This window comes from Solea senegalensis, linkage group LG10, assembly GCF_019176455.1.
Source record: "Solea senegalensis isolate Sse05_10M linkage group LG10, IFAPA_SoseM_1, whole genome shotgun sequence".
NCBI classification, from domain to species: Eukaryota; Metazoa; Chordata; class Actinopteri; order Pleuronectiformes; family Soleidae; genus Solea; species Solea senegalensis.
Genome location: NC_058030.1, coordinates 23,173,731 through 23,195,652, shown reverse-complemented (window position 1 = coordinate 23,195,652; position 21,922 = coordinate 23,173,731). Strand labels below are relative to the sequence as shown.

At 41.6% G+C, this 21,922-nt stretch overlaps 1 protein-coding gene across 3 annotated transcripts in view; it reads left to right on the top strand.

Moving 5' to 3' along the window:
* Window positions 1-261: 261 nt before the first annotated feature.
* ptprq (protein tyrosine phosphatase receptor type Q) overlaps window positions 262-21,922 on the top strand; it is a 63,257-nt gene continuing 41,596 nt past the window's right edge. For 2 of the 3 annotated variants that reach the window (XM_044036546.1, XM_044036544.1), the window contains exons 1-18: window positions 262-678; window positions 1,041-1,166; window positions 1,272-1,416; window positions 2,209-2,496; window positions 2,571-2,785; window positions 3,881-4,037; window positions 4,403-4,765; window positions 4,840-5,151; window positions 6,045-6,338; window positions 7,351-7,650; window positions 9,994-10,124; window positions 11,257-11,386; window positions 11,468-11,621; window positions 11,728-11,834; window positions 16,725-16,822; window positions 17,282-17,450; window positions 18,386-18,646; window positions 18,732-18,895. In XM_044036546.1, coding sequence (XP_043892481.1) covers window positions 634-678; window positions 1,041-1,166; window positions 1,272-1,416; window positions 2,209-2,496; window positions 2,571-2,785; window positions 3,881-4,037; window positions 4,403-4,765; window positions 4,840-5,151; window positions 6,045-6,338; window positions 7,351-7,650; window positions 9,994-10,124; window positions 11,257-11,386; window positions 11,468-11,621; window positions 11,728-11,834; window positions 16,725-16,822; window positions 17,282-17,450; window positions 18,386-18,646; window positions 18,732-18,895 — 3,459 coding nt within the window. In that variant the 5' untranslated portion in view covers window positions 262-633. Of the gene's footprint in view, window positions 679-1,040; window positions 1,167-1,271; window positions 1,417-2,208; window positions 2,497-2,570; window positions 2,786-3,880; window positions 4,038-4,402; window positions 4,766-4,839; window positions 5,152-6,044; window positions 6,339-7,350; window positions 7,651-9,993; window positions 10,125-11,256; window positions 11,387-11,440; window positions 11,622-11,727; window positions 11,835-16,724; window positions 16,823-17,281; window positions 17,451-18,385; window positions 18,647-18,731; window positions 18,896-21,922 lie in introns of all 3 variants that reach the window. The other variant, XM_044036545.1, reaches the window with a different exon arrangement.

Here is a 21,922-nt window from a genome sequence, read left to right as displayed (position 1 = left end):
AGGCACATCTGAAACCTCTGCGCCCCCTTCCATCTCTGTGTCCCACCTCTCTTCTCCTCAGGAGCCCCAGCTTTGGAGTAGCCATGGCATTTGGCCATTTGCCCGTGGTTGCCATGGCGAACTGCTCTTATCCCAACAAAGAGGCAAACCAATTTGGGCTTAACTCATATACTCACAATCTCTCCCTCTCCCTCTCTCTCTCTCTCTCTCTCCCATACACGCAGGAGGAGCGCGTCTCCTCCACATAAGGGTCTGCTTCTACAGGGACGCAGCCACTGAACTGTGAGTGCGCGCTAAATTCAAAGCTCCTCAACTTAAAAATACGATTTATTTATTTATTTTTTGTAAACCATGATTTAGAAGTTATTTAGTTTCAAACTAGTGAAAGTCTTAAAAGAATGTTCAGAAATGTGTTGGCTCTCAGCGCTGCGTCAGCGACCCAAATAGTCTGGGGACTTTCCACAGCAGCTGTTTACGCACAGCTGTCTTTGGTTTACTCGTAATGAGACTCCCGATGGCTGAAGGAGCAGCAAGACTCCGCTGTGTGTCGCCGTGGAAGTGACCGAGTGTATCCAGGTGGATCAGCGGCTGAAGACGTGTGCGTCTCATGACATGGAGTGACACAGCATCCCAATGGGTGGAACAGAGCGTCTGTGGTTATTAGCCAGTTTATGTCAGGTAAGAATGAGGCCTGCTCACATTTAACTCATCAACAGTTTGTGTGTCTGATACTTAATCAGTATGATAAAGTATCAGCCTATCCCTGTTGTACTTATTGATTGTGCATGTGTATGGCATTACAATTTAACACATTAGAATTAGAAAGGCTTGATTGTAATTGTGCAGGATATACAATAACAATGAGTGTGCTGCAGCTGAAACATGCAAGAGTTCAAGACAAAAAAGAGCAATCATAGGCGATAGAACCAGTCACAGGACAGGCAACATAAACAGGGTGCATCAGGAACTGTGGTGCAGTTTGTTTGTTCAGATAATGACATTTAGCAAACACACTCCTCACTTTATTTTCCATTACTCAGGTGGCAGCACTGACCTGTGAACAGCATTCAAATCCCGTTGAGGTTGAAATTGGGTTTCAGTCCTTTCCCTCCAGTCAAGATCCAGACAGCTTCACTGTCACCTGCAGGACTGCGAGTGACCATCTGGTAAGAACACAATGTCTCATAAAGGCAAGAGAATGTTTGGCTGAGCTTCATTTGCTTCATGTTTTTACAGGCTTTGACTGAGTTGTTCCTCTTCCACCTCTGCAGGTGTTTGTGGAGCCCATCGATCACTCGGCGTGCTCTCCTGATTGTAAGATGTCTCTGCAACTGGTTGAGGATCAAAGAGGATACAACGTGACCTTGACGTCCAGCAGGAATGATAGCACACTCGAGGCAAAGACGTTTGTCTTCAGTGAGTCTGTGAACACTGAGCACCAGGGACAGAGGGGCAGAAAACATTATTATGGTTATTGTTATAGTGATTATCATATAATATAAAAAATGTTTCAGAATTAGAATTGAATCCATTTAAGTAGTTTGTTTATCCATTTGCAGACTGGGTACATATTTATTGCATGTTTGTAGAACAAATAACCTGACGTCATCTTGAAAGAGGGTGGGTGAAGAAAAGCAAATCAAGAAAAGCTTGAGTGGGAGAAAAAAGGCCTTTTTTTCAGAAAGAAAGTTAGGCTATTCAAAAACTTTCCTTGATGCTTTATTGACCTTTTTTTGTCAGAAACATGCAAGTAGCATTTCAGTCAGTAGCTGTGTAGCTTTACAAAGCAGGCAGGCAGGATAACTGACAGTTAACATTGCTTCTACTCAGGGCTTCATGTAACAGCAGTCAGTCTGAACAAAAGGCTTTAATGCAACGGAAGTGTTTCCGCCCCAAATCTGACATGATCTGGATGCAAAGCACTGTACAAACAAGGAACAAGGAAACGCATAATGGCTAAAAGCCTTACATTTGAAGAAGCCACAGAACGTCCCAATGTCTTTTTATTTCACTATGTTGAAATAAACCTTCTGAACGTCATCCAGTACCAGAGAAGTGTCTACGCTATGAAACGCTGGTAAAACCTTTACTGCAAGTAACAGCTGATGTTTACGACGTCTTCTTCTCTGTTTTTTGGTGTAACGTAGTGCAACTACAGTCCTACATAGTCATACATATTACACGATAATGTCTCCTCTGTGTCTCCAGTCCCAGTCTCCCTATCTTCCCTTCATGTGCGCAGTACAACCACATCTGCTCTCCTGACATGGAAACTTGACAGACAGCAAATCTTGTCCACCTTGGTTCTACACAACACTCACACACAGTCTGTGACACACACCTTGAACCTGAAGCCCTCAGAGGCAGGAAAGTCCCAGTACACAGTGGGTGGTCTCCAGCCTGGCACGTGGTACAAGGTCAAAGTTGAGGTGACGACGTTGCTCAAAGGGTTTAATGTGATCCTGAAGCAGAGGCTAAGCATCAGAATGGAAACAGGTATTGTACACATGAGCATCATCATGATCATCAGGTAAACTCTGTTTGTCTCTGATGAGGATGTCTGTGTCCAGCTCAGTGTCCCTCGGCTTGGCTGGCAAATGGAAGGAGCTGCTACACAGTGAGAGGACGAGGGATGAGGTGGAGTGATGCTCAACACAGCTGCAAACAGCTGGCAGCTGGGAGTCGTTTGGCCGACCTGACAAACCCTGAGGATGTGCTGTTCGTATCGTCTCACCTGCTGAGCCACAACAACCTGCTGCTCTGGACTGGACTCAGTGACCAGCAGGTAGCTTTATTACATCATCAGACATTATGACACTGTGTATTTGCATGAGCATAAGAAACGATACATTTCTACTCTATATTTTTCTTTTTTTTCCCTTTTTAAAAAATATAATTACTATTATTTACTTTTCAGATTAATACGCATTTAGTCATTTGTAGAGGGATTTGCCAAAAACATGACTATGTATTAGATATTAACATAACAGCACTTTATGTCTTTACTATAGACCCTGTGGAGTCAGTAGATTCAGATTCAGCTCTGTGCAGAATAATGATGGAGGTTACACAGTATATTTCTGGATAACATTAATTCTTTACCAAAAAATATGAGTATGAAATAATATATGTATGTATATATGTATATATATATAAGTGAACTATAGGACAGTTGTGAAAATAAGCGATGTACTTGAAATCATAGTAATAAAACAACCACCATGGGCCATGTGATAAACGACTGCTGTACAGAAGAATAAATATAAGACACAATAAATAAAAATCATAAAAGCTCACACATGAAAATTAAACATTTGGCAATTGGCAATTGGAGACACATAACATCCTATTTCTTTTCAAAGCAGAACTGAGCCACTGAACCAAAACCACTTTTTTCATGTGTAAAATAATGCAACAATAAAAAATACAAAAAGCAAAAATCAAAAGTAATTTTCGCTTGATAAGAAGGATTTACTTACTTATTACTAAAAATTTGTTTTTACCAAAATGCTTGTTGCCACCCGCTGCCCGTCAGCTTTTACTTCATTTTCACCTTTGCCCATTTTGCCGGTCACCTACCCGACCTGGTGCAGGACTCTGCTCACCACGCTCCCTCCCTCCTCCCCTCCCTCACTCAGCCCTCAGCCCACTTCATTTTGCATTTTTTTGGCATTTTTAAAATCAGACATCGGTCAGCGTTAGCCTCAGAGAGGGGGTTTAGTTATCCTTTAATATGAATACAAATATGTTTGATTTTAGTGATTATACAGCAATGCTGCATACAGTATTTTGTAGTAATTTATTAAAAGAGATTTGGAATATTTTTAATGTCATTTATCAAATAAGGCCTAATAACTTTCCCTCATGTGTCACCCTACAGGAGGAGGGCAAACCTCTCTGGTCTGATGCTTCTTCATACAACCTGACAGACAACCAGAGGGGCTGTTTTGCTCTTCAGAGGAATGCGACAGGACCAGAATTCTTTCTCACTCCTTTCTTCTGTAACATTGACTTACCCTTCATCTGTCAATACCAAAGTAAATAATTTCTGCTTTACAGCCTCACAATAGAACCATCTCTAATTAGGGATGAGCTGATACAATACTCAGTATCAATATAAAATGAAGTAAAGTAAAAGTCAAATCTGATACAATCCAAACATCATATACATAATGTAGCATGCCATTTCTTCTCACAATTCTGATTACCAGTTCTTAAAATATCAGATGTTAAGATGATAAATTCAAATAATGACATGCTGTGACCTTTAACCCATGATAATGCTGAGTTTCAGGGTAAACCAATGCAAAATGCTAAATATTCAACTAATTAAAATGTTCTTTTCCCGTCTCTCACCCTCCAGTTGTTATGATGCTACTCTGCTTTTGTCCCCTGTGCACAGTCCCTCAAGTCCCGTCTTCATTCTCCTTTGACCTGGGTCAGGTGACAGAGCAACAGGTTGAGCTTCGCTGGAGTGACTTTTCACCCCTCAACACCCTTGAACACTCATTTGAGATATTCCTCCAGTACCAGATGGAGGCAGATGCAGAGTCAGTGAAGAGTGGAAGCAGGACGTCACCGGGCAACAGAGGAACAAAGAGTCTGGACAGTGGTAAAAGAATCGTCAAAGTCCCTATCTCCCTGTCCTCCAGAGGGGTCACTGTGGCAGGTTTGTCTCCAGGGAGCGTCTATTTCTTCACCCTGCAGGCCTCTCACCCCACAGGCTTCACCTGGAGCCTGGGACAGACACTGACTGCACACTCCAGTGAGTCTGCTCACACAATATTATACACAAAAAGACACACACTTCAAATGCTATCATATCCTCCTTATTTACAGGACCGCTGCCTCCTCGAAACATCACCGTCAGCTCTGTTACAGTCAGTCACATGACTGTTCACTGGACACTGTCACATGCACGACACACAGCTGCATGGACATTCGTCGTCCGCTGTGTGGACGTGTCTGCGAGGCAAGAGACGATCGTTGGAAGGATTAACATCTCCTGCTCATCGAAGACTGGTGGATCTCAGTCATGCAGCGCTGAGATCGGAGGACTGGCGTCTCACAGGAAGTACACAGTTGAAGTTTACACAGTTACTCAACATGGAATAGAGAGCTGTCGACAAACAGCTGTGACTGCACAGACCGGTAAGTTAGGAACAGGGAGTTTTTTATTATTTCATTATTTATTACCGTTGTTACAGCAGGAAAGACATTGACGATGTCTCAGTGTCCACAACACAAGAACCATGGGGTACAAGTGCAAGCAACTCAAATGTTTATTTTAAGGAATTCTCACAGAACGGGAAAACAAATGAGGATGAGGGTAGGACCGAGGGTTTCTCTCAGGCTATCACTAACCATGAAACAAACCAAAGAAAAATCCCTCACTGTCGTCGCTACAAAAAAGACATGATCTACTCCGTATCCTCTTACCACAAATGAACACTTTTAACAGTCATGAATCTCCAGTTACAGGAAGGATCTGAGAGAGAGAGTGGGAGAGTCCAGACGGCTCTTCTCATAATGTGTTCTGGCCGCTGATTGGCCAGAACAGAGGTGGTTTCAACCACAACAATCAACCAATAGGGTGTGCAGGTGAGGGAGAGAAAGAGTTCACACAATACTGGCTGTGTTTCTCAGTACAGTGGTCTTTAGACATCATTTTCTTCACTGTACTTTTTAATTTAATTTATAGCATGTCAAGCATTGTTATAGACTAGTATTGCTAACAGTGGCTCGCCTGAGCTATGATTGCTTTTCCGACTTCTCAACTGGAACACGGTGTACTCGTGTTTGACTCCGGATTTCTGACGTACTGCAGATGGAATGCAGCATTACATTCTCTCACACCCGACTTTTACGATGATTGCATCTACTGAGAACAGACAACAGAAGTGTGTTGATCAACTGAAATACATAAGTTGGAGATGGTTTTGAACATGAGTTAAGAAACTAAAATAACACAAACAGAATTGATAAAGATGCTCTCTGACACACTTGAACTGACTTAATAACATTGTGCTGTTGTTGTTCTTTAGCGGTGAGGCCCCCCAGTGCTGTGATGGTGATGAGCATGAGGGGAAATCTGACCATCTGCTGGACCAGTCCACTTGATGACCCACCGGATGGTTATTACATCACAGCCCCCTCGCTCATCGACCCCAGAGTTTCTTCACTGTGGATAAACCAGTCCAGTCCTAGTGCTGTCTGGATGAATCAGTCCATGTGTGTTGATTTGGGCACATTTACTCCAGGTCAGACTTACGAAGTGGGCCTGGTTGCAGTGATGGGAAAAGACAGGAGCCAGAGAACCAGTGTCTCACACACCACAGGTAAGAGACAAAACTAATTAACTAAGATTGGATTTGTGTCCCTAATGATACTTTGACTTGCGTCGTGTCCTGTCACTGATGCAGAGCCAGTGTTTTCCATGGTAACTGTGGTAACTGGACGCTAATCACTCAGAGTGAGTGTGAAATTGTACATGTGGCAACATGACCTGTTACCATGGCAGCATAGCACTGCCACAGGGGAAGAGAAATACATCTGAGCCATTTCTTGTTATAACAAGAAAATGTCTCGTTATGATGAGAAATCATTAGCTGAAGCCATGAGAAGGTCATCGGTAGCTTTGGTATTAGATCATTAACTAAGAGAGTTCTGGAGGAGAGGAACACGTTTAACTTACCTGGACCCTGAGAAACTTGAGAAAACAGTATGTTGTTTTTATTCAAAGTGTCGTCACATGGAATGAACTGTAACTGCTCACTTAATAATCGTAATATTAGTTATATCTGTCCTTGATGACGTTGTCTGTGTGTGTGTGTGTGTGTGTATGTATGTGTATGTGCGTGCGTGTGTGTGAGAGAGAATAGACCATTAATTTTTTTTGTAAATATTACAAAGGTTATGTTTAGGAATTTTTTTTTTGGGAAATTTTTGTTGTGAAGATAATCAAATAAAATTGTCAGTTAAACGATTTTAACAAACTTTTTTTCCTATTTGAGATGCTGATAATCGATATGGATATATTTATGATTTCCCCTCCGTCCAACTGTGTTTAGGGTTATTATTTTATTATTATTATTATTATTATTATTATTATTATTATTATTTTAATATTTAATATTGTTATTATTATTATCATTATTAGGGTGCATTTGGAAATGTGAAATTCACATAATTTTTCTCAGAAATATAACATGACAGTTTACATGTCGTGTAGCTGTGCAGAGCAACACCGGTTACTGTAGTATGGCAGCATCCAATCACAAAACCACAATCAAGAGATTACGACATGATATACATCCGTTTTTATTACTTATTTTCTTTTTTTATTTGCAGATCCATCACCGGTCAAAGTGGCAGTTCCTCTCTCAGTGGGTCCAAACTCTGTAAAGCTGTACATTCAGCATCCACAGCTGGGTCTGATTGATGGCGTGAAAGTGTGTGTGTGTCCTGGGGTTTGTGACACTGAGTGTGAAGGATCGTGTGGCTATTCATGTGACTGGTTCTCCCTCCCTGCTGGAGTTCACACTGTAACGCTGCAGGACCTCAGTCCAGGATCACAGTACCAGCTCAGGATTCACAGCTCCAGTAAAAATCACACTGGACCGCCTCAATACACAAGCCCCATCAGAACAAGTGAGTTTATAAACTCTAACATGTTACTAACATGTGTTCTCCCCATGTGTATGTTTCCCCCAGTCCAAAACCAGACCAGAGGTGAGAATGGTTGTCTGTCTGTGTATGTTGGCCCCGTGATGGACTGGTGACCTATGCCCTTACGCTGTTACTTTATTCAGTAGCTAATAATGTAACACATTGTTTGTTTGTTTGTTTGTTTTTTAATTCAGTAACCCCGTCTCCATTACCAAACGCTGCGTTACTCCGTTCCTTTTGGTGAGGTTTTACAACGGCACACAGTTATAAAGTTTAATTGAATTGAAAAACAAAGCACTTGTCACCCTCGAGCGTCCCACACGTAATCAAACACGCGCCATGAAGATGACTGGACAGGTCATGCCATGGCATGATGGCGAGCGAGAAGGGGAAGCTAAGTTTCTCCTCGTGGAGGTATTCACATTATTTTCAACTGGAGAGCAGAGGGAAAAACAACATTTGGGTAACTTGTAGACTGTGTCCCGGTTCAAAAATACTTTCTACGGCGAACAACAGCAACAGCAATCCGCTGAAGCACCTGGAGAAGCGGCATGCTTTGACAAAGTTAGCAGCTAAGGTAGCTAACGCAGCATCCGAGACCGAGAGTCACAGCAGCCCAAGCAGCAGCGGTTGGCGTTCGAAAAACGGACCCATAGCCAGGCACAACTTGATAAAACAACAGCACGGTATGTTTAATTGTTTATTTTGATCTCTTTGAGCAATATCAGGCTATTATTTCAAGTCCAAAGGCAACATTTTACAGATAAAAACACGTGTTTTCCCCCCTCAGATATGTAGTGGAAAACATCAGTACAGAACTGAAATGACAGCTAGAGGGGTAATCAATCAATCAACCTTTATTTAAATGGGAGCATTGGAAAAACGTTTTACAGTAACTAAAAATTGACTTCCTTAGTAACATTACTTTTTAGTTTGACTGAGTTACTTTTTTACAAAGTAACTAGTAACTGTAACTAGTTACTATTGTTCAGTAACTAGCACAACACTGGCCCTTACACAACCCGGAGTGGAACCTTAATTACTGTTACTGGTAAAACTTGTGTTTTTTCTACTATTTTATGTCATCACATATCTGCTTTGGAAAAGGTCTGTTACACCAGGTTTATTCACGATGTGCTTGATCCTCACATACTTATTATCATATGAGTTAAACACATTGATAGCTTTTAAGACCAACTTTCAGGTTCTGGAAAAGATTTAGTCAGTCTACCTATGGTAAGTGTGCACAGGTCTCACGTGCCTTCATATGGGCATACAGTATGCGTCCCTCTTTGGTTCGGTTTTGGAAATGTGTATTTCAGGCTATTTCAGAAAGCCTTCACTGTCACATTGAGCCATGTAACACATTTGTTCACACTTACACTTGCTGAAAGCAAGACTGAACATAATAGATTTTCTCCGAATACTGGTACGTCGAGCTGTCTTACTCAGGTGGAAGGATTATTCCCCTCCCTCTCACTCATCATGGACTCTATCAATGTAAAGAACATATGCTATACCACTCCAGTTCAGAAAGTGCACTTTATAATCTCTGCTGCCCATTTGTGACATTTTTAGAAACCCTTCAATAATCACTGAAAAGCTCATTTTCCTTTCTTTTCTTTCCTTATTTTCCTTTTCTTATATTCACATTTGATTGCTCAACTGACTGAGTTCATTTAAAGAAAGAATTGTGTTTTCTTCACTGCATGTGTCAGACAGTCCAGGTAAGACACCAAACACAATGGAATTACCTATAAATAAGAGGTGTCAGCATCATAATATTATATTCATTAAAATTGAATGACTGTATTGTGGCTCCATTAAGAGCAACTGTTACATATAAATCAATCATTTTTATACAGTGTGCATGACAGCAACAGCTGTAGTCAGTAAATGATGATTTATGGTGTTCTTATAGACATCTGTCTGTCTGTCTGCCTGTCTGTCTCTCATGACCTCCGTGTCACTGGGACACCATGAGGGACACATTCACTCCAGATGAACTGAATAGATTGTGTTTGTCAGCTGTGGCAAGTGAAGGTCACTGTGACTTCATGTGGTTTATCAGGGAGACCAGGAGGCTATTTCATTACTTTTCAATACAAGGATGAACCTGATTTGAATTAAAGTGTCACTTTGAACTTAAAACCAAAATCTATAAACCAGATCTGAAAAAGTAAACTCTCGATTTAATTAGGCATCATATCATAATCCTTAGTTGTGCTGGGTTTTTTTTTTATTTTTTTTTTATATCCTCTTCCATAGATCATTATTATTCTGTGAATGTTCAAAGGATAATTACAGTGTTGTGTGTGATTTCAGGTCTGTTGCCTCCCAGCAGAGTGAGGGAGGGTGTGGTGACAAATTCATCCATAGAGCTGCACTGGGATCATGCTCCTGGAACAGCCCACAGCTATGAAGTCATGTGCCTCAACTGTGACCATTCACACATGGTAAAAAAACAAATAATGATTAGAAAAACAAGCAGAGTGCCGCTGCTGTTGGCCCATAGACGCATGCATGTATAAAATTAAACAAACATAGTCCTCCAGTTGAAAACTTGATTCATTGTCATATCATGTCATGCTTTTTGTTGGTTTGTTTGTTTGTTGTTGTTTTTGGCTAACCGGTACTTCCATCCTACGACCATTTCTTATACACTCTATGACTGAGTCATTAAATATCAGTAAAAATGGTGCTCATCAAGGTTATAAGCAATAGGCTACTCAATATTCAGTAATATGTCTTTTTGATCTAAAGAGACAGTCCATCAAGTATAATTATATGTAAATATAAGCAGTCCTTAAAATGTAGCTAAACCCCTAAACCACTTGTGTGTATGTGTATGTAGTAATGTTATCACATTTTAGTGTAAAGTATAGAAATTACACATGCTGTGATAAAAATAGGAGCAAACACCTTCTACTGCATTCAAATGTGTCACTGGTCCACTCTTCTGTCACCCTGTCTCCCTCTTGTCCAATCAGTGCGAGGCTCTTGTTCCACACTGAATGCCTCAGCTATAGCTACATCATTTTTCTCTCCCCACCGCTCCACTGCTCACCGGGTGAGCGATCGAGAGGCTCGTCTCACTAAGCACCCCACACAGCTGAAGCCCAGTGTCAGATCTGACTCCCAGACCACGTCCCCTGCACCTCTCCCCACTCGCCCTCCCTCCTCTTCTCACTCCCACTCGCCTTTGAAGAGGAGTACAGTTACGCTTTAGAGGCTAAGACTTAGTTTTGTAACCTTTAGGATGGTTTTTCTTCATTAGATGCCTTTCTCTCGCTGTTTGGATTGCGTTTTCACTTGCATTTCTATTTTTAAGGAGCAGCTTAGTTGCACAAACTTTGCTGGAGTGTGTATCTAATTTCCCAGTGTACCTTTTAAAAATCTGGCTCACGTTTTTCCCTTGTACACAGCAATAACTAATGAATAGCAAGAGATAGCATTAATCAGCAGTTGCTTTATATTGATTCTCCTGGTGGCCAGTAGTTGAAATGTTTCCAGGTATCGTAATGAATGTTTGTGTGTATATTGTATTTAGTGTATAAGATATACTACTACCTACTTTGTGTGCTGCAGGTGCAGAAGGTGTTCAGCCAACACGCTGTGTTTTCCAGCCTCACTCCAGGCAAACTTTACCACTTTGCAGTGCGAACAGAGAAGGAGACATTCACAGACAGTTCCCCCATCACCATCAGCATCACTGCAGGTAATCATGCAAATGCACAGCACACAGCTCATTGATCTTCTGTAATAATTATAGGCGTGTATTGTTTTCTTCATGTGCCAGCTCCCAGCCCAGTGGAAGTGTCTCTCCTCAATAAATCCACATCATCTTTACATATTGGTTGGAGTATGGTGAGGGGAGTCGTGAGCGCACTCATCCTGTCAATCAAAAATACCACATCCAATCACCAGCTGATCATTGATCATCAGGAGCTCAGGTCAGGCAGCAAACAGAGTATGACGTTCAACTGTACCAAACAAAAAAATCATTGCAACATTGATGTTTTTAAATCTTCTGACTGCTGGAGCTGAATGTGTTCTCAGATCATACAGATTTAATGCTCTCACTCCTGGAAGCCGATATACAATAGATGTGATTTGTACCAGTGGGGAAAGGAAGAGTAAACCAGCTACGCTGATCCTCTATACAAGTGAGTTTAAGGCCCTGTTTAGACCTGGTACCTTACTACAGAATGTAAAGATAATGTATGTTATGAATTGGTGAAATACAAATACAATTGAATTAAATTTAATTACCTGACAAAAGCCCTTGTTGGACAAACCAGTGGATAATAACAATGAGGGTTATAAGACAGTATTCATCAGGATATCACATTATATCCATGTTCCACAGAATTTCAAATTAGAAAGACATTAAATTAAATATATTATCTAAAATGAACCTAAAAATACATTTTTGAGGATGCATTAAGGACCGTCTCAGACCTGGTGCCGTTCATGTCACTTAGGACAGCCGTTAAGATCAGGGCTGAACGAGTTCTGAGACATTTGTAGTGCCAATGCTGCACTAAATTCTGGTCAGTTACACAATATATGTCCACATGAGCAGAAATAATATTTTTAAACTGGGCACAACATAAATATAAACTCACAGTAAACACACACACACGCAAAAAAAAAACTTTTTTGAATTAATTTAAAACCTTTCCTGAGATGCTGCATCTGGGAAAGTGTGACCTCTCTTATTTCTATCCCCCCATGATACCTTGTGTTAATTAGACAGGTTAATTACCTGTCTGAAGCAGAATCAGCATTTTAAAAGACACTGCGAGACTGCTTTACTGCATATAACTATCACATTAGAACACTGCAGTGCAACAGTGGCTATGTTTTCATGGACACAAGTAATCTGAATAAAAGCCTGAACAACAATATGTCATGTAAATATGCCAGTCCAGAAACTGATCCAATACCGCCCATTCAGGAACAAACAAGAGGGCTGGTGTGTATTGAATGCGTTCATATAAACATTCCATCCAATAAAAGAATAACGAGGAGGACAATGAGACTGATAGTAGACACAGCGTATGTTTAGTACACAATCTTTTTCTGCTTCTACTTAGTCTAAATAGTCCATTCTGACTGAACGCTTGATGCATGTGTACGAACACCACAATCACATCATTTCATTTTGTGTCCATGGAAACGATGGAATTCCAAACAGTTTGCACATGCTGAATATACAATACAGTATAGCGAGTGTCTAGAGCCATGCAAAGAAATACATTTACTGTTTAAGTCCTACCTAATCACTGTTTGATTTACTGTGTATTATGGGATGGGGGCATGACCTGAGCTGAGTGGCCTCAGCTAACTTACACTAGTGTATTTAGCCACATTTGCTACGACTCAGACAGACAGTTATGCTGTGAATAATCTGAAAAGAAAAAGTGTTAGCATTTTCACAGCAATAAGATCAGCTGTGTTTCATTGAAGGAGGTGGGACATGGTCTTATTTATTTAAAGGCAGACATAGATCCAAGTCAGAGCACCAACCAAACCAGGGTATTAGTTTCAACATCAGGTGAAATACAAAAAGCAGGAACAGCACGATCCTACAGCCACACAGTGGACTGAACTATGGCTCACTGCTGCTTCCACCTCTGCTCCGGAAGTTCAATCATGTATGCACACCTGCAACCATCCAGTGTTGTTTTTGGCAGCCATTCTAGATTTAGTCTTAGTTTTAGTCTTTTGGACTAAAACACTTTTTGTTTTAGTCACATTTTAGACATTTCTATATGTGATAGTTTTAGTCACATTTTAGTCATTTCTTTATGTGATAGTTTAAGTCACGCTTTAGTAATTTCTATATGTGATAGTTTTAGTCGTAGAAAACTCAAAAACTTTTTAGTCAGTTTTGTTTAAAAAAGAAAAAAGTATAGTCTTTTAACAAATCCATTATTACTGTTGGGCAGAAACCTTTAATCTCCAGATTTCCACTTTCAACAGTTTTTTTCATGCCGACTTCAACATACAACAGTGTCACACATAAGTTTGACATGAAATTTCCTCCGCCGGTGGTGCGCCACAACCATCTCTAGATCGGCTTTGAATGGCTCGGAGCGAAGGTGGTTTACAGCAAACCCCGCCTGGACCTCGCCGCTTCCCGGGGCCGTGGACATGTGCACGCGCTGCGGCTTCTCCCGTCTGCCCCCGGCGCGACTGTCGATTGGAGCAGACTGTCCTCAGTGCACTCCCGACAGCGCCGCGTCACCAGGGCGAGGAGTATAAATCGTCTTAAAACACAGACCGTCATTTTTAGGTTTTGATTGACAGATTACGTCCACAATAAGCAGAAATGTCGTGCACTCGTCATGTTTCCGTCATCAAACATGAGATGTTCGTCTCGTCACCGACTTGTTATCGTCATGAAAATAGGGGCGTCAACAAAATAATATCGTCATCATTGACGAAAACAACACTGCAACCATCTCACACACACACAAACATGTTTTTATAGTTTATAGTTCACAGTTGTCTTAGTGAGGACACCTCATAGACATGATGCATTCCCTAGCCCTTTACCCTAATCTAAACCCAAGTCTAATCCTAAACCAGGTCTTAATAAGCTTGTATGGGAGTCCAACATGCTCAAGCGTCACTCGCGGTCTCCGAGTGCTAGCACTGCAGCACCATGCCAGCTGGAGCGGCGCCTCAGAGTTTCGGCCGCTTCTAAGGCCGACCCCTGCCTCTCCGACAGTGCGGCTAAGCCAAAGCCGGCTAAAGCTAAAGCCAACGCAACCTGGGATACCCTCCTGGAGGAGGATTTCCCGCCGCTGTTCGACCAGCTCCTCGACTCGGAGGACGAGTTTGGGGCAAAGTCTGTGGAGGAGGATGATAATCTGGACCTTCTCAACGACAAGAACGAGGACGATGACAAGGACGCCATCCTCCCGAAAATCCAAATTCAAAATGCTCACACACGATGTTCTGTTCCGGTCCATCTGACCAGGCGACTGGTTCACTTCAGGTTTGCTTTCAAAGGAGCAGCCTATGAGTACCAGACCCTGCCTTTCGGGCTGTCATTAGCTCCGAGGGTCTTCAGCAAATGTGTGGAAGCAGCCCTGAACCTGATGCGAGCATCGGGCCTCAGAGTGTTTGCTTATCTGGACGATTCTCTCCTTTGTGCTCCCAACAGGGAGGAAGTGCATACGCAGAGACTGATAGTCAGGCTGCACTTAGGCAGTATAAACCACGCAAAGAGTGTTTTGGCTCCCACTCAGAATATCGAGTATTTGGGTCTCTAAATAAACTATGTTTCATTTCGGGTCTTTCTGTCTCGGGTTCGGGTGGAGAAATTTCGCCGTCACCTGGCTCTGTTTCAACGAGGAAATTCAGTGTCATTATGGGACTGTCTCCGGCTGTCAGGGCTGATGGCGTCATCAATTTCTGTCGTCCCGCACGGGCTGCTGAAAATGAGGGATTTTCAGCGCTGGGTATCCTCGCTACGTCTGGACGCACAACGTCACCTCAGACGTATGGTGAGGGTTTGCCCGGAATGCCGGCTGGCTCTCCTTTACTGGAGAGACCCGGGGATATTCACTTCCAGCATCCCACTGGGAGCCGTAGTGATGAGGAAAACTGTTACATCGGATTCCTGGTTAGTGGGGTGGGGAGCGGTTTTCGAGGGGAGGTCAGTGAACGGGACCTGGCCCAGGCACATGAGCTGTTGACTGTTTTCCTGGGACTCAAACATTTTTTGCCTCTACTGGGAAGGTGTCATGTGTTGATCAGAGCGGACAACACGACAGCCGTAGCCTACATAAACAGGCAGGGAGGCACGCGCTCTGTGAAGTTACACAGGCTGGCTCAGAATCTGATATTATGGAGCAGCGAACATCTGCTATCGTTTTCGCATCGCACGAAAAATGCACAGTGTCCTCTGTTTTTCTCATTAAGAGACCAAGACGCACCGCTGGGTACGGACGCACTGCCTCATCACTCCGATTCTGATCAGAGTGAGGGACCAGCAGTTATCACTAATCCTGATAGCTCCTTACTGGCCCAGCAGACCGTGGATGCTGGGAGGGTGAATTTACACGGGTCTAGTCTCCCTTCTAGGGTGATTGAGACTATTCAATGCGCAAGGGCACCATCCACGCGTTCATTATATGACGTTAAATGGCGTGTGTTTGAATGGTGGTGTGAGGCTAAATATGTTGTTCCATTTCAGTGCTCTGTCCCGGAGGTGGTATGCTTCCTGCAGGACTTAATGGACGACGAAAAAGCTTTTTCCACCATTAAGGTCTATTAATGGAAGGTCTACATTATGGCCACCTCATGGGCCCTGTTTAGGGGCGTTTCAGTGAGGGATATTTGTGCCGCTGCCAGCTGGGCATCCCCACACACGTTAATTCGGTTTTGCAGGCTGGATGTGACCAAGACTTCTCTGGCTCATTCAGTCCTGAGTGTGGGTTCAGGTTGATTGCGTGCTAGCCCCTGGGGAGGGTTTAGGGTGTCGGGCTTTGGAGCATGCAAATCCGGGAGTGGGCTATATCTTATGTAGGCATATTTCATATGTTCATTTATCAACACCTTAGGTGGCGGTAATGAGGCTGCAGCACTTGGCACCAGCCACCATTCAAACAGCAGAACAATACATACATACTTGCATACTTGAGTACTGAGAAACAACCACATACTTGTGTACTCCCGTACTTGGCAAGTATATACTCACAGCGTGCTTCTCAAGTATATACTTCCCAAGTAAGCAAGTACATACTTGCTTACTTGAGTATTGAGAAACCATGGTGTCATTGGAGCTTCCATGATCGGTCACGTAGAGGGCGTTTCCCATAGTGAGATACCTCACTCGGTTATCAGAGAACCGGGGTTACCTGAGTAACCTAACGATATTGACTCTTGAGATTATGAAAATAGAATATACTATACTGGTTATTCATTAAGTAACCAGAACATATATATATTATATATAATTTAATAATATTTTCAGTGTAAACCAGGATTGCACATGAATAAAATACCATGTCTCATGCTATGGCAAATCTTGTCTCCAGTTCCAGGGGAACCAGAGGATGTAACTCTTTCAGAGCACGCAGTGACGTCGGTGTTTGTCACATGGAGAGCACCGCCTGGACGGGTGGAGGGCTACAGGGTGAGTCATGGACTGCACCTGACCGTCTCTGTCCACAGGCTGCGAGACAAACACTCACCGAGACTTATTGTTTTACATAATAGCGACTTTTAGACAGGTGTGTGTCATGATGTGCCATTTCTTTTACACTTGCATTACATTACTCAAGGATGAAGGAGGCCACTTGCATCAAGTTGTGTGCTCACCTGCTGGTTTCTTAGCAACTGCTGACGGCACATGGCAGATTGAGTTACCAACTCTTAAAAGTTGCATGACTCTCGCAGAGCCATGGCCAGAAGCAGTGACAAAGCACAACACATGCATACACAATAACAACACAAAACAAAAAAATCACATGAATAGGGAAAAACTCAGAGTTGATGGTTTAATGACAAACTAAAAATCAGTTGATTAAACATTGATTTTTTTTTTTTCCTTAAGCTCTAATAAGGACTGCAAATACCCTTTGATTTTTCTCAGCTTGGGTTTGGCCTCCTGTCTGTGGACAAAAAGTCATGGATTGAGGTGATTCTCCAGGGAACGAGCTATGAGGTCAGGGATTTGATCCCTGGCTCAGACTACGGTGTAAGCATTCAGAGCGTGTTGGGTTCAGACACCAGTGAGGCCGTCCACAGAGAGTTCAGCACACGTAAGAGACATTCCCACCACATAAAACTAACACACTGATCTGTGAGGTACCACAAGCTGTGTGCGTGTGCGTATGTGTGTGTTTGTTGTCAGTTAGAACACATAGTGGAATTAATTAATTAATGATATATACAACATGTGGAATTTGTTCTGGTCAGTGCAGCAAAGAAATAAAAATAAAATACAAAAAAGTGCAATTATTTACAAAGAGAAATATGAATATAAATGTAAACAAATATGTGCAGTATGTAGGTTGTGCAATATGTAAGATATGTAGAAAATTAAAGAAAAATATGTTAAACCTATACTGTATTTCCCTATCCCTTCCTCTGTCTATAATAAATCAGTACTGATCCAAAACTTAAGAACAAATGAATTATATATGCAATCATCCAGCATTTATTTACAACCCCTTTGGTTCAGAACAGTACGGTACGGTTACTGACTGGGCAACATAAAAACATCTTCATACATGTACATAATAATGGTCATAATATCTAAAAGTTAGTATTTATTTAACAGGGAAAAAGTAACCTAGGCCCTGTTCATGCCTGATACTCTGACTTCCCCCGCCCTTTATTGAAAAAAACACGGCAATAACTAAATTAGATTTTTAATGAGTTAAATTGCACAGCTCGGTGTTTGTGTGTTCTTGTATTTGTTACCTTTTTAGGATCTTTTCTGTCCTCGTGGAGAACAAAACCTGGTGCTAATGAGTCAGATTCCTTATCTTAGTTGAGTTCAGGGCTGACATTTGAGTTTAGAGTCAGGCATTAACTGGATGCGACAGTGGTGCCATCTTTCTATTTCATGACTCTCCAGTGGGTTTAACCACTAATGAACTTTCCTGTTACCACGCACTAACACAGCGACTTACTGTAGGTGTGAGACAATCACTGTGTGCATATTTTGAAATTGCACTCGTGGTTTTTCTAGGTCCAGCAGGTATTTGCAGCCTCCATCTCGACCATGTGAACTCATCCTCTGCCTCTGTGAGCTGGGACCATGCATCAGGAGACTTTGACTTCTACAGAGTCACAGTGGCCCACGCCTCACTCCAAAACACACTTATCATACCGAAGGAGGAGCAGGTTGCCGTGGTTACAGGTCTGGCGAGTGGCTGCAGGTACAACGTGAGCGCTGAGAGAGTCAGAGGAGTGACAGTGGGGAGTGCTGCCCTTCTGACTGTAACTACAGGTAGATGAAGCTGCAGGTGCTTCACCGGTCGTCATCTTCGCTAAATCCCACTGACTCTGTTTCTCCCTCTCCTGTTTTTCATGAGTGCCAGCCCGTGTGCAAGGAGCGCATGTTTTGAATGTGTCTGCACGTGCGTTCTCGCTGCGCTGGCAGCAGGCAGCAGCAGGGTGTGTGGATCATTACCAAGTGAGCCTGCTCCCTAACCGGGGAAAAGTCACAGTGCTGCCTGGTCGTGATGGATACATTCAGGTACATATGCAAACTCAGGAAGAAAACATAGTGCACTAACAAGGGCATTTCTAACCTCAGCGGACACAACAGGATGTATTTCAGCTCAATGGCATCAATGCAGAGCAGTAAAGGGAGCGGGTGAGTTATGATTCAGTGTGCACACAGAAAAACATGCAGTATTTCTCCTCCCATTGGACCAAGTACCTCCCTATACTGGCTCTCTCCGGCTGCCAGGTGTCAGATACCCCCCCAAAATGTAACCGTACACACAACACACTCCACACATACACAGAGCACAGAGTTGAGTAATAGATCTCATTATTTATTAAGCCGGCTTCATGAGCTCAACCCTGAATCATTCATTTGTTTAAGCAGCTCTCTCCAGAGAGTCAGAGACACCCAATGAAGAGTTGAAGCCTTGTGCTAATGAAAGGACCCACTGCAATTTGTCTTTCTCTTTTTTTTTTTTTGGAATACCTCAAGACCCCTTTATTAATATGATCCAATCTCTGGACTAACTCCATGAATTTTGCTCATGCCGCTATGACCAGCTTCTAGACTTGGAGTGGATTTACACCACTAACGTCTGTGCACTAATACTGGATGCTGCTGCTGCTGCTGCCGAGGCCTTTAACCTGCTGTGACAAAACTAAAGCTAACACTGCTCCACAGCATGACCTTCCTCTCCGTCATCCTGCTGCTCACACACAGCCTGGGACAGGTGCACGCACAGGTAAGATTTCAAATGTTGTCACACGGCTGTGCACCACCGATTCAGGTTGATTTCAAAGAAAGCATACATGTGTATATATATATATATATAGTATTTGTATCTTTTCACATTCACAATAATGACTGTCTAAGTCTGTTTAGTCTTAGTGGGAGTCCAAAAGAAAGGCATCTATGACACTCAGATGGAGAAAAACAGTCATGTATAGCTGTCTTTAAAGTTAAAAACCAACATGTTTCAACTCAAACAGTCCTTATCATATATACTTGGAACCTTCTTATATGTTTTTATATAACACGTCTTTTTATATTACACGCCGCTAATGAACACACATTAATCAGGCACAGCACAGCACAGCAGTTTAAGGGCACCTCAGCCCTTAACCTGCATCGGGATTCAAAACTTCAGTGATCCCAATTCCCCTCCACTTGTACCTGTAAAGGAATGGAAAGAAAAGAAAATGAGAGCAAACACATAATAAGGTAATATATATAATATAGATAATAGCATAAAAGCATATACTGAACAGAAAATAACTATATAAAAGGACAAATGACCACACTGCAAAAATTAAATAATATATATCCTTATTGTTAATTTGATACATGATATAATATTCCAAATATTCATGAACACACTTTATGCATATGACACATCACTTGAATGTCTTACCTTAGAGGAGCTGTTTTTTGTTGTTGTTTCCTGTCCATAAAAAAGTGTAAAAACACAACTCACAGGCTTCTTTACCTTTTGCTCAAGGGCAAAAATATGTATTATTATTATTATTGATATCAACTGACTTGAAAAAGTTAATCGTGACTGCCTTTTCTGGCCATATTGTCCAGCACCAGATTTCACACACACACACACGCATAAAACGCCTCGTCATATTTCTTGGCAGTAACATAACATAGTTGTGTCATAGTTGTGAGTGTAAACTCCCAAAAATACTGATGATCTGTTTCACAGACATACACAGAGATATAAAGATGTAATCCAACAAGCTGTCATCCATTCACAAACATCCACCTTCAGTCTGCTTTGACAGATGGCTCTTCTTTAAATAAAGATGTAGACACTCTTCATTACACCACAAGCTTAAAACAGCAGATGGTTACATGCATGTCTTTTGAGTGTATATATATATTTATATATATATATATATATATATATATATGTACACATACAGTATATATGTCCCCGTAAAGTAGGTAGTTAACTAGGGCTGCCACAATTAATCAATTAATTGATTGATATTAACCCGTAGGACACAACATTTTGGCTGCTTTTTTCCATTACTCTGTTGAAAAGTGCAGTAAATACAGAGGCTGTAAGAATGTGCAATAGAGAAAGAGTCTTATAACCCTTTTTTCAGCACAAATTAGGCAATCTGATGAGCATTTCCTTTTCATTTTCTCCAACTGTATAACACACCTGAGGAAAAAGTACTCCAAATGTTTGAAATTGGATTGAATTTGTGAAATTTGGAAATACGTCACAGTTCAAAGTTCACTTGTCTTGTTTTTATGAACAAAAAAGAAAAGAAAAACAGTCTAATTTTGTGACATCTGCACAATTATTATACATATTATTACATAACTTTGACTCAACAACGAAGACGTAAAAAACCCAAATGTTTTAAAGCCTGAATAGGTGACCTATAAACACACACCGTCATTAACCCTGTGCCACTTGAGCACTAAGGGTTAATCGCATACTAAATTAAACGTAATTTATTTTCATAATCCTTTGAGTCATTTTTAAAAGTTCAAACAAGCTCGTTTTCTGCTGCTTAAATGTGAATATTATCTGTTTTCTTTGCTCCATATAACAAACATATAACATTCAAACTGAATCATTCTGGTTTGTGGACAAAAACATTATATTTGAGAATGGTAACATATATTATGGTAAATGGTCTGTATTTATAGCACTTTTCCAGTCTTGATTACCACTCAAAGCTGCTTTACACTCATTCACCCATTCACTCACACATCTATACAGCGTAGCTCTATGCAGCACATGTTCTGAATGTGGGATTAAATGTCTTGCCCAAAGATTCATCAGCATGTAGACTAGCGGAGCCAGGAATCTAACTCACTACCTTCCAGTTGAAAGATGCGGCGTAGTGTTAGTTTCAGCCCCGTAGTTAACTTTTGATAAGGTCACAAATGACTGCCTATGCATCTGTAGCACATAAAACTCCTGATCCTGTACATTTTATGGGATACAGTACAGATTAGATCCATTTTACAGATGATTGGGAATTATTTCAAAAAGTGATAGTTTATAATGTACTTTTTTGTACTGATTTT